Source organism: Camelina sativa, chromosome 12, assembly GCF_030686135.1.
Source record: "Camelina sativa cultivar CO46 ecotype springtype chromosome 12, ASM3068613v1".
NCBI lineage: Eukaryota > Viridiplantae > Streptophyta > Magnoliopsida > Brassicales > Brassicaceae > Camelina > Camelina sativa.
Genome location: NC_141891.1, coordinates 19,757,724 through 19,771,262, shown reverse-complemented (window position 1 = coordinate 19,771,262; position 13,539 = coordinate 19,757,724). Strand labels below are relative to the sequence as shown.

General features: G+C 38.3%; 1 protein-coding gene across 1 annotated transcript; it reads right to left on the bottom strand.

The window, feature by feature from the left end:
• Positions 1–1,191: 1,191 nt before the first annotated feature.
• Positions 1,192–1,638, bottom strand: LOC147930774 (uncharacterized). The gene has a single exon (XM_087477026.1). It carries the CDS (start codon positions 1,636–1,638, stop codon positions 1,192–1,194), a length of 447 nt encoding a protein of 148 aa, XP_087333152.1.
• Positions 1,639–13,539: the final 11,901 nt, after the last annotated feature.

Genomic DNA, 13,539 nt, shown 5'->3' with positions numbered 1-13,539 from the left:
TGCTCCAAAATTTAGACTCAACTTATTTATTTCAAAACCTACAAATGTCACATAAAGGAAAAAGTTAAATATTACAAAATTTAGAAAATTATGTGAGAGGTAGAATATAATGTTTGGTGAAAACTTTGTTTAGCTAATTATAGATAAATTTGTAGTAGTATGAGAGGTTTTTCAGTTTTCTTTTTATCAAACATCATGGGACTTATGGTTACATTTCAAAGATGAAATATACCATAGCTTTTGTCTGTCTTTTTTTTTTTTTTTTTTTTTTTTCTTTTTTGTAAAACACAAATTTGTATTGCAATTAATAAATTAAAGTGTATTCATATGATGAAAGATTTGTTTTTAAAATTTTTCAAACATCATGGGAGTTACATTTTAAAGAATTAATATGGAATAAATTGTTTTAATGATTACTATTAAAGAAAAATAAAATATCATATTGTTTTATATCTTGAAATTATTTTAGAATAAATTGATTTGATCTTTTGACACAAAAACTGTGAAACGATTATTATAATTTTTTTTGTCAACAAATAATTATTATAATAGTATAATATTTTTATAGCTTGAAATTACTAAAGAATTTAATAACGATCACATTATATTTTTCCATGATAATGATATTAATATTTAAATCTTTAATTATCGGAAAATTATTTTGTCCAAAATTATAATATTAATATTTAATTCTTTCTTATTTGCTAAATTATAATGTTATGGTAATCATATAAAATATTGATAAATGATACCTCTGCGAAATTATAATGTTATGGTAATTATATAAAATATTGATTAATGATATCTATATATAATCACTAAAAGGACATTGCATAAATGTCAATATATTTTTTGTAGTACAGAAATATCATATAAATTTAGTGAATATAAAAAAGAATGTATTTATTTTTGAAGAAAAGAAATTAAAAAAAATTTAATAATTGATAAGTGAGGACAAGTGTCGAAAATATACGTTGCCAAATGTCGTCGTGTTATGCAAAGTTAGGAGAAAACCTTCTCATATTATATATATATATATATATATATATATATATATATTATAAATATGTGAATTTTCATTGAAACATAAGTTTCTGAAATTACAAAATACAAGATACAGTAGAAACTCATCCCTTGCCAAAAAAGTAAAAACAAGGAAGAAGTTTAGGAGAATATAAAGAACAGACTAACCTAGTTGTATTTAAGCCAGATCATCAAAAGATCGTGAAAGTTCTTTCGCTTCTTCTTCGCCAAAATGGCGTCTCGAATTTGTCTATCCAAACCCTTGAACATAATTTGGACCTCAGTAGCAATGTTGTTGTGGTATTTGTTGTTCTGTTCCTTCCAGATAGTGTAGAGGGTGGCTTGAGCTGCTAGTCTGCACAGACATCTAGACACTCTGCTGTCTTTTAGATCCAGCCAGGCTGTAAAAGCTTCCCAAGTATGAAAAGAGAAAGGTCTGTATCCTAGCCGTATTGTCACTTCAGTCCAAAGCGTCTCACTGACTTCACACCGGAGAAGCATATGATCTCTAGTTTCCAGATGGGATCCACAAAGGCAGCAGTTTGATTCAATTTGAAAGCCCCAACTTGCCAATCTAGCTCTTGTGGGAAGCCTGTTTAGATGCATAAGCCACATTATGAAAGCATGTCTAGGTATTCCACATTTAAACCAAACATGAGCGGCCCACGAAGAGGGAGCTTGTCTTGGCCGTAAGATATCCCAAGTCTTTTTTGTGGAGAACTTGAGGTGCTCCTCATTGCCGCTTAACCAGTAGTACTCATCCGAAGCATTTGAGAGAGCTGGGGATTGCAGTGTTGTAAGGTAAACGTGAAGGTCCTATGCCTGGTTAGATCTAGCTGGTCTTAAGTGCCATTCGGAAGAAGAACATGCTTGTGCCACTATTCCGTGGATGGGTATGCCAGTTTGAGCTGGTCCCGAGTGTCCAAAGTACTCAATTAGTGAACCAAAGGGTGTCCACTGATCGTACCAGAAGCTGATCTGCTGCCCGTTACCCAATCTCACCTTTAAAAACTTTCCAGCTATGTGTCTGAGGTTTAGCAGAGTTTTCCAGGTCCAAGAGGTTTGCTTTTTTGCATCAATAGCCCAGAAAAAACCATCCTTAATTTTTGTATTCTACAACCACTTAGCCCATAGTGAGTCCTCTGCACCGAACAAGCGCCAAATTAGCTTTAGGCAGAGGGTTTGGTTCCATTGGACCAGGTTTCTGAGTCCCAGACCTCCATCCTCTTTAGGTAGACAAATAATACTCCATGCGACTTTTGTTGACCCTTTCTTGCTTACATCACCACTCCATAAGAAATTTTTGCATAGACTTTCAATTTTTTTTATGCAACCTTTCAGCAGTAGAAATGTAGACATCCAAAAGTTGATAGAACCATATATCACAGAGGAAATAAGTTGCAGTCTTCCAGCATAGGACAAGGCACGAGCTGACCATGTGGCAAAGCGTTTTGATAGGTTTTCCAGCAAAGGGCGATATTCCGCGATTTGAAGTTATCTGTGCATAAGCGGTAGACCAAGCCTCTAGACATCATCTGAGAAGTTTCAAGATGGCTCACACCCACCAGAAATAGGTCGATTTTGCTCTTATTTATAGCTAGGTTTGAAACTTCAAAGAACTCTTGCAGAACCAGATCTATTTGGGATAGCGAATTTGCTTTTCCATCAAAGAAAACCATGATGTCGTCTGCAAAAGCGAGATGGGATACCTGGGGATTAGTGGCTTGAGGATGGGCTCCAATTTGATTATTTTTGTACATTTTCATTAACAGTTGTGAGAAACCCTTCCTGGCTAAAACAAAGAGATAAGGAGAGATAGAATCCCCTTGCCTCAGACCCTTAGACCCTCTGAAATATCTGCACAGCTCTCCGTTTATGCATAGAGAGTAATTAGCAGTGGAGATACATTGATGAATCAAGGATACAAAATGATCAGGAAACTCCATTGCCTTGGGCATATTTATCACGTAATCCCACTGAACTGAATCGAAGGCTTTCTTGAGATCTACTTTCATCATTCCTCTTGATGAGATGTTTTTCTGGTTGTACCCTTGCACCAACTCGGTAGCAAGCAGGAAATTTTCCACAAGTAGCCTACCCGGGATGAAAGCTGATTGGTAGTTAGAGATCAAATCTGGAAGCACACTTTTAAGCCTATTTGTGAGGATCTTTGACACTATCTTGTAAAGGGTATTGCAGTAGGCTATGGGTCTGAATTCCGCTATTCTCTGGGCATTGGGAGTCTTGGAAATCAGAGTAAGGATGTTCGAATTCCATTTCTTTAGCAGCTTACCAGAACTGAAAAATTCTAAGACTGCGTCAGTGACTGCGAGGCCTACTGTTTCCCAGTGGGCTGTGAAGAATTCAACATTGTATCCATGAGGCCCTGGAGCTTTGTTTCTGGGGATGGAGAAGACTGCATTCTTAACCTCAGAAGCCGTGAAGGGGGCATTGAGGAGCTGACGAGCAGAGATGGAACACCTCTGAGGAACAAGCTCTGCAATTTCTGAGACTGAAACTGGGGAGAAAGTCCCTTGGTCACGAAAAAGAGTTTCATAGTAGGTCACCGCAAGAGCTTGAATACCTTGCTTAGAGTCTACCACCTGATCATTATCATCAATAAGGTGTATCATTTTGTTTTGGCGAAGTCTGGAAATGATAGCTCTATGGAAAAATCTAGTGTTTTTATCCCCTTCCTCCAGCCAGCAGATTCTAGACTTTTGCCTTAGGAAATATTCTTCTGTGGAAGCAAGAAGACACCATACTCAGTGTGCCTCCCTTTCCTCGGCACTCAATAAATCAGAAGGATCAGCAAGAAGTTTTTGTTGGCACTAGGTAAGAGTATCGTATGCCTCCTGCACCCGTTTCTCAATACCAGAGTAATTCTACTTGCTGAAGTCACGAATCACTTTCTTTAGGAATTTCAGTTTTTTTTAAACGTTAAACATCTTGGATCCGTCAAACTCTAGCGCATTCTGATATGCTCAAATTTACCCTAGAGCTACTCTCTCAAATTAAGAGATCAATTGTAGTACTTAGGGATCAAATCCACAGGAACTCTAGATTCACACAATAGACTTATTATTCTTTTAATTATGCTAAACCAAGATTGTAATTTAAATAGCAATGCAAAAACAGAAAATAAAAGAGTTGTAATTCAATAGGAATAAACGCTAGGCCTAGGGAAATTCTCAGGAAATCATGGAAAATCAGATCAATTAATTAAACAAGCAGGATTCAACAATTAAGCACCGTTCTTGAACTCTAAACACAATTGTAAAATAAATCAGCTCTCACTGCAAATATTATCTAAGTTTTAAAACCCAAAAATCCAAATCTCTTTGCAAAATTCAAGTTAAAAACTAGCAATAAAATCAGGTTTAGATAAGTTCACAAAATTACTAAATCAAATCTCTTTGTAAAAAGTAATTTTGCTCACCAAAGGTTTTATCAGGAAAATCAATTATATTCTCATATCAATCAATAATCCTAAGATCTAAATCCAGATGACTAATCAAAGATCTAGCATTAATAACAACCTATGGTGAAGAACAAGAAAGATAATGAATCCTAAACAATTAATCAATCTAACAATCCATGAAATCCCTAATGAGAAACCCTAAACCTAACAAGCATATCTACTCAGACATAATCAATGAAACACAAAACATCTTCTGAATAAATTGCATTAAGAAAGAGATTAAATAAGAAGTAAAGGAGTTATGAATCTTCTCTGAAGGAGTCTTGATTCTTCTCTCCAAAATCTCTCTAAAATCTCTCAGGGTTTTGCTCTCAAAAGTTGCAGGGAAAAATAAAGCTTAGGTCTAAACAATGACCATAAAAATCCTATTTATATTCCTAAACATGTCCAGGGACTAATGATGCAAATATGGAAAACTTTGGAGCAGCTTTGCAAATCTTCAAAACTTGTGGGAAAACTTCCAATTTCTTCTTTTGGCTCTGCATCGACTGATGCTGGTGTTGTATCAACCGATGCATCCTCTGAATTCGCCTCCCAATTTTGTAGCTCAGCCTCAATGCTTGATTAAGCTCTAAATCTTCCTATTTAGCTCCACTATCCTATAAAGACTCAAAAAACTCTAAAAATACCAAAAAGACTCTATAGATAAGACTTATATCATGGCTAAAAACACCTAAAAACCATGATATATCAACTCCCCCAGACTTAGCTTTTGCTTGCCCTTAAGCAAATCAAAAACTTAGCCATGTGAAAGAGGTTTGAAAACACATTAACTCTTTTTCTTTTTAAAGTAATGCCATGATCATCCAAACCTTAATCCACATGCTTAGCAGATAAATTCAAATCGAACCACCATGTACTTCTCCGTTGACTTTCATAGCATCCCAAATTCAAACCAAATTTCACTACTTCCTCCATTAAGCCTTCATCGGTGGGTCTCATCAATTTGATCAATATCAAGAACCTTCTAGACTCATTTCCGTACAATAACATAACAAGCAAGACATATCTTTTACCACATGTGGTACTCTTTCTCTCCCCCAGACTTATTCTATTTATTCTTCCTTAGAGCTTTGCTTTTTTATTATCTTTTTTTTTTATCTCTTCAAAGTTGTAAGCGAATACCGGGGTCATTGGTAATTTACCTATCCCTCGCTTCCAAGCTTTGTGTGATCATTTGACTCAAGAGTAGAATAATGGGATCACAGGTAATTTACCTAACCCTCTAAACTGATCAAAATCATCTCATCTTTTATTCTCCTTTTCTTTACAAAGCTCTCAGGAAAAATATTTTAAACTTAAATAAGGGAGAGGAGTACCAAAATTTTTTTTCTGAAGTCTTACTTGTCAGGTATGAACAAGGAGTCAAGCTCTATGAACATCAATCTCCATAATGAGGTAAAAAGAAAAGTACATAAATTATCTCAAGCTTTTATGGATTCTGTTGGAAATTCGGATGTCTCTGGTTCACTGGTCAGCCATTGGATTTTTCATTAGTCGGATTTGTGGATTCAATCTGCAGCATTAATCAACCAAGGCAGTACACTAAAAAGAAAAATCATAGTTCCCAACAAAATTTTGACTCAATAAAACTTTTTTCTGACTCTCAAAAACAAAAATGTAGTTAGTAACTGCCTCCCCCAGACTTAAACAACACTGTCCCCAGTGCTATCAAGTAAGAAATTGGCGAATAAAATAAAAATAAATGAAAATTAAAAGAAAAATGAAAAAGATAAACCTACCAGTGGGTTGCCTCCCACTAAGCGCTTGTTTTCAGTCATTAGCTTGACTGTGTCGGATCTCAGGCATCCGGTGGATCAGAACATGGCAGTGAATGCTTCCGAGAGAATTTCCTCTTCATCCAAGGGGGTGTGTAGGCAGTATGTGCATGAGATCGGCCAAGGATGTGAGGAACATGACCAGGGCGGGACTTAGGTTTGGTTGGCTTTCTTTTAAGTCCTACAAAATCATCAACAGAAGAAACAAGCGCTCTACGATAATCTCGCGGCTTGGTTAACTGCACAACAGTTTTTGTACCTTTCAAATTCTTATTGATGAATGGAGAAGGTTTGGGAGAAGGAGATGCATACCTTGGCCTTACCTGTGGGTTCTGGACTGTGGAATAGTGAGATTTCAGCTTTATAACTAGTCTAGGACTTGCAGCTAAGGAATCAACTCGAGAATCTTCGGTTTTGGACGAGTCCGAGCCATCTCTGGAAGGAGTGTCGGTCGATGCAACAGCTGCATCGATTGATGCTTGGTCTGCAACTCGTGTTTTTTCAACGTTTTTGCAGCTTTCCTTAGCAATCCGTGTTTCCATTGCAAAAACATCATCTACCAGCGACTTGTAATGGATCAGAACCTCATCATGATCTCTAGTACTGATTAGATGATCTCCACTCCAATCTTCAAGCTTGACAGCTTGCTTGCTCACTTTTTCAACAGTCTCCAACTCTTTGACATACCCAGCAGTAATGTCTTCATGAGACTCTATGAGTGGATCATCATCAGAAGCATTCTCCACAGAAAATGTCTGACCATCAATAGTGGGAGCTCTTCTCAGCTTGTCCATCTCAAAGTTCATGACCAAATCATCCACATTCAAAGATATGTGTCCTTTCTTAACATCAATGATGGCACCAGCTGTAGCCAAAAATGAGCGTCCTAAGATTAGAGAATCACTAGGCTCTTTGTCATATTCCATCACCACAAAGTCAGTAGGAATCATGCAATCTCCAATCTGAATCGGAATATCTTCCAAGACACCTTCAGGAATCCTTCTTGATCGATCAGCTAAGATAAGATAGATCATAGTTGGCTTAAAATCCGTCATACCAAGTCTCACAGCAACAGAATGGGGCATCAAGTTAATACTAGAGCCAAGATCACAAAGTGAGTGAGGAAACCTTCCTGTGGAGATAGAGCAATCTAACACAAAACTTCCAGGATCTGGTAACTTCTCTGCAATCCTACTCTGAATCACTGCACTTACTTCCTTAGAGACAACCACCTCCTGCTTCTTATCCTTCTTCCTCTGTGGAGGCTGCTTCAACAGAATTGAGCTGACATCCTTTGTAAGCAGTGCTCCTTCCTTAGGACTCAAACCATTGGTGACCATCCTCTTCACATATCTCTTAATCACAGGAGAAAACTTGACTGCATCAATCAAAGGCATCTCAATCATCACCTTATCCATCATAGCCTTGCATCTAGCTTCCTCAAGCTCCTGCTTAGACCTCCTAGGCTTAGGAAAAGGTACTTTAGGCTTATATGCTTTTTCTGAATCAGATGGTAGAACTGGAACAGAAACCGTAGCTGTCTGTGGGGGGTGTCGATCGATGCTGACATTGTGTCGATCGATGCTTGATTGAGATTGCATCGATCGATGCTCTTGTGTATCGGTCGATGCAACATCAGCTACCGGATGGTTGTAATCTTCCTTCACCAAATTTGCATTACAAGCATGCTTGGGGTTCGACTATGTTCTTCTAGAAAGAAGTTCCTCTTGTCTTTTAACAGACCCAGCAGTCTGAATCACTTGATTCTCCAGCTTCTTGACATGAGTGTTTAATGAAACAAACTTCTCAGTCAGCTCAGTGTATACAGAATCAATCTTCCCATTGAAGTCTACAGTTAACTTCTGTTGACCTTCCAAAATCTGTCCAATCATTGATTCCATCTTGCTCTCTGAATTGGGTGGAGGGAGGGGTTGGTAAGAAGAAGATCCATAGTTCCTTGTGAAATTGTTGTTTGGATTTCCTGAGAATGAATTCTTCTAACCACATCTCTGATTTTGATACCTAGCTCCATACACATAGTTGACATCTGCTTCTGTAGTCTCTGGCTTTGGCTCAAAATCTCAACATCTTCAGCAAAATGGACTGGCTTCTTTCCAACAAGAAGGTTGTGCACTGTATCCAACTTAGCATTCACTGCAGCAAACTGATTTGAATCATGGCCTTCATGTGCTCTCTTCCGCTCTAAGTCTGCATTCTTAGTACTGTTGCTAGATGCTAATCTTTCTATCAACTTTTCAGCATCATATGGGTACCTTGTCTTGAAATTCCCATCACTAACAGCATCCAAAGCCATCTGATACCTCCAATCAATACCACTGAAGAAGATACTGATCAACTGCACCTCTGAAAACCCATGATGCGGACAATCTCTCTGTTATGCTTTGAATCTTACCCAAGCAGCTTTGTAAGATTCAGTTGGTCCTTGTCTAAAGGTGGAGAGCTTGATCCTCAGCTCATCAGACATAGCATCATCATAGAAGTAGTTCAAGAATGCCACCTTGATGTCATGCCAGGTCGTCAGAGATCCTGGTTTCAGCTGCCTTAGCCAATGAGAAGCTTCCCCAGCAAGAGAGTAGGGGAAAAGCTTGCAGTAGAGATAGTCCTCTGTGACTCCATTAGCCTTGATGCTTGTAACTATGTCCTCAAAGTGCTCAATGTGGTCTAGAGGCTTCTCATGTGGAAGGTTCTGGAATGGCCTTTGTCCAACAAGAGCGACGTAGGCAGGCTTGAGCTCAAAAGCATTTCTTGGGAATGGAGGAGGGACAATTGCGGAGCGGTTCTCATAGAACAAGTCTGGTCTGTTGAAGTCCGCAAGAGTCTTGACAAGCTCTCCATTGTCGTCCCGTCTAGGCTGAAGGTCCAAATTGGCTCCATTCGCACCAGCTCTGGCATTGCCTCGATCGATGCCGACATTGCGTCGATCGATGCCTTCTTGGTTGCGTCGATCGATGCCGACATTGCGTCGATCGACGCCATCTGCATTCTCATCAACGACGACGAGTTCTTCCTGAATGACTCGTCCATCAGCATCAAGTTTTTGGCCTAATTCGTTGCGCACATGACCCTCTTGATCCCTCAAAACTCCAGCCGCGTCTGGTCTCAATATGATTGGATTGACCATCTTTGCTGATTTGGCTGCTTTTGTGTTATGACGCTCTAGTTCTCCTAACTCTTGGTTTGTAAGCTTAACAAATGGACCAGTAGGATTTTTCCTGGTGCTAGGCTTAGGCATGTACCTGAAACACACAAGAGAAAAGAAACAAAAGCGTGTGAGTAAAACAGAAAAAGAAAAATTTAGACAAAATCAAAAATTTTAATCTAATGGTGAATCAAAAGAGTCCCCGGCAACGGCGCCAAAATTTGATATGCTCAAATTTACCCTAGAGCTACTCTCTCAAATTAAGAGATTAATTGTAGTACTTAGGGATCGAATCCACAAGAACTCTAGATTCACACAATAGACTTATTATTCTTTTAATTATGCTAAACCAAGATTGTAATTTAAATAACAATGCAAAAACAGAAAATAAAAGTGTTGTAATTCAATAGGAATAAACGCTAGGCCTAGGGAAATTCTCAGGAAATCATGGAAAATCAGATCAATTAATTAAACAAGCAGGATTCAACAATTAAGCACCGTTCTTGAACTCTAAACACAATTGTAAAATAAATCAGTTCTCACTGCAAATATTATCTAAGTTTTAAAACCCAAAAATCCAAATCTCTTTACAAAATTCAAGTTAAAAACTAGCAATAAAATCAGATTTAGATAAGTTCACAAAATTACTAAATCAAATATCTTTGTAAAAAGTAATTTTGCTCACCAAAGGTTTTATTAGGAAAATCAATTATATTCTCATATCAATCAATAATCCTAAGATCTAAATCCAGATGACTAATCAAAGATCTATCATTAAGAACAACCTATGGTGAAGAACAAGAAAGATAATGAATCCTAAACAATTAATCAATCTAACAATCCATGAAATCCCTAATGAGAAACCCTAAACCTAACAAGCAGATCTACTCAGACATAATCAATGAAACACAAAACATCTTCTGAATAAATTGCATTAAGAAAGAGATTAAATAAGAAGTAAAGGAGTTCTGAATGTTCTATGAAGGAGTCTTGATTCTTCTCTCCAAAATCTCTCTAAAATCTCTCAGGGTTTTGCTCTCAAAGGTTGCAGGGAAAAATAAAGCTTAGGTCTAAACAATGACCATAAAAATCTTATTTATATTCCTAAACACGTCCAGGGACTAATGATGCAAATATGAAAAACTTTGGAGCAGTTTTGTAAATCTTCAAAACTTGTGGGAAAACTTCCAATTTCTTCTTTTGGCTCTGCATCGACCGATGCTGGTGTTGTGTCGACCGATGCATCCTCTGAATTCGCCTCCCAACATCGTAGCTCAGCCTCAATGCTTGATTAAGCTCCAAATGTTCCTATTTAGCTCAATTATCCTATAAAGACTCAAAAGACTCTAAAAATACCAAAAAGACTCTATAGATAAGACTTATATCATGGCTAAAAACACCTAAAAACCATGATATATCACATTCCACCATAGCTTTATAAGGGGAGCAAAGTCTGGGTGCTGATTTAAGAGTGTTAGGAACTTGAATGCTTTTTTGTTTTCCCGCATCTAGGAAAAGGCAACAGGGACTATGGTCGGAGAACGCAAGGTCTCCAAAGACCGCCAGTGAAGAAGAAAACTCTGATAGCCATTCATCATTGATGACTATTCTATCCGACGGAGTGCTTATTTGTCCATGTGAAGGTATTGTCCATGTGAAGGTATTACCTATGTAGAGTAAATTAGATAGTGAAGAGTTCTGCAGGCACTGACTTAGGTCACACATACCAGGAGGAGAGGAAGGAGCGGCTACTGTCGACTGCTCCTGGGGGAAGAGGATTTGGTTGAAGTCTCCAATAACAATCCACGGTATGTTTGAGATGGATGCATTCGCTGAAAGGCCCTCTATCTCGTCCTACAACAGCTTTCTGGAGGTACTATAGGTAGAGGACGCGTAAAAAACAGACACGACAATTTGCTGAGAGACAAAAGGCAGCTTGACTAAGCAAGTGACCATTTGCAGAGACTTACAGATAATAGTAACTTGAACCAACGGGTGCCATATTACCCAAATCTTACCAAGATCCGGGAACTCATAATTTCCGACAAAATTCCAGCCCAGAAAGACGCGAGATACTATATAGCTTGTGCATTCTGTTGGCTGACGTGGATCTCAATAAGCCCACTAAAAAGTGGTTGATTAAGCTTCAACCATTTCCGAAATGCTCTACGCTTTATTTTATGGTTAAATCCTCTTACATTCCAACAAAAAATATCCATAAAGGAATGGGGATTAGAGGTTTAAACGGCCTCCTGGCCTAGCTCTCCGCAACTTTTGTCTCGACATTCGCTTTGATACAACTTTCAACTTTCAAAAAACGGTCTTCTACAGCATATGGATTGTCATCCTCCTCTGACATACAATCCAAGGTTGAATCAGGCACCACGTCTTCCTCATCACGAGTCTTAAGTGACAAATGAGCTAAGAGATTTTCCCTCAGATCAATACACAACTGGCCATCATTGTAACCTAGGACATGAGCCCTTGGGGAGGCTGCCTCGAGTGACTGCTGGCTAGGAAGTTTATGATCAGCCTTTGGAGCTGTCATAGGATTGGGAGCCAATTTTGGATCCTTAGGCACCAACTCCTGTCCCTGGTTATAAACGACTTGAGGTTGGTCTACCGGTGGAACAAGAGGAACAGGAGGTACGGATGTGTTTGGAGCAGCAACTTCTGGGTTGCCTACTAGAGGGAGATGACTTTGAATTGGCCTTTTCCCTTGAAATTACATGCTTGACCGAGCCACATGTTGTACAAGCGGAGGGAGCTTTGGAGCACCGGGATACAGTGTGTCCAACCTTCTTACAGTGACTACAGAGGGAGGGCAACCATGGACTAGATACCTGGATGTGTTTGATCTGGCCAGACTCGAATCGAACATTGACTGCTTTAGGTAGAGGCTGCCTAAGGTCAATTACTGTGTAAATTTTTGCAACTTCTACATTGATCAGGTTTTCAGTGTGGGGATGGAGGCAGACTGGGTGTCCTACTAGGCCATCAATGTGTTGGAAACTATCACAGTTGAAGAACTGCAGCGGGACACCGACGAAATCTAACCAAACTGGGACCATTGTCAACTTAGGCTTTGAGGGTTGTGTCTCGGGTGACCATTTCGCGAGAAACATGGATTGGTCATCAATTTGCCATAGGCATTGGCTCAGAATACGCCGCCTAACATTTGGACAGGAAACCTTAAAAAGTAATGAATTACCCTCCATCTTTGAGACTGAGATGTCTTTTCGTTGACGGCTCCAGATGCCATTCACGATTGCTTAAACCGCACCACGCGTGGGAGGCATCTATTAGATATATCTGTAAAATCCCGATTTTGTTCTTGGATAATATTATTATGTATTGATTGTTCATATGCATGCAGAAGACAAAACTATCCTCGTTATTATTTTCTTTATGTTTCTCTATTTCTTCTCCTCTCGTTTTCTTTCTCTGGCCAAACAAGCATACCACAAAATTAAATTGACAGTGACTAGAAGACCGAAACTGACCGGAAAAAAAAACGGATGAGTTCTGTGGTTCCGATGTATGGTGTTGGTGGTAGAGACAAAGTCGTAGAGACGACGGTGGCGACAAAATCGTAGAGACCATAGTGCCGAGACTACGTGTTGCTTCGGAGTTGAGCTAGAGGCATCTATTAGATATAGTGCATGTGCATCAAAGGCTTTGCCTACAATTTATGATAACAAAACATCCCAGTTGACGTAAATCAGATTTCAAATTTTGGATGAAGAATCAAAGCTTGGTTTGATAGTGAATAAGTGGTGGCTCCCATTTGACTCTGGCAGAATAATGCAGTGAGACGTCTATTAAGTTGCTTATAATTTAACTAATCATATAATTAATACTAAACTAATCGAATCAACCCATTAACAATTTAAAACAAAATCACATTTCCACTAGAGAATCCCTATCAAGGTTTCTTAATCATTAAAATAATATTTTAACAATTATTTATTATTTATTCAATTTTGTAAAATAACAAAACAATTATTTCAGTTTACTTATATTACATTAAAAAGCTATATATATATTTTACAAAATCAAAAAACAAATACGAACATAAACTATAATAGAGAAAACAG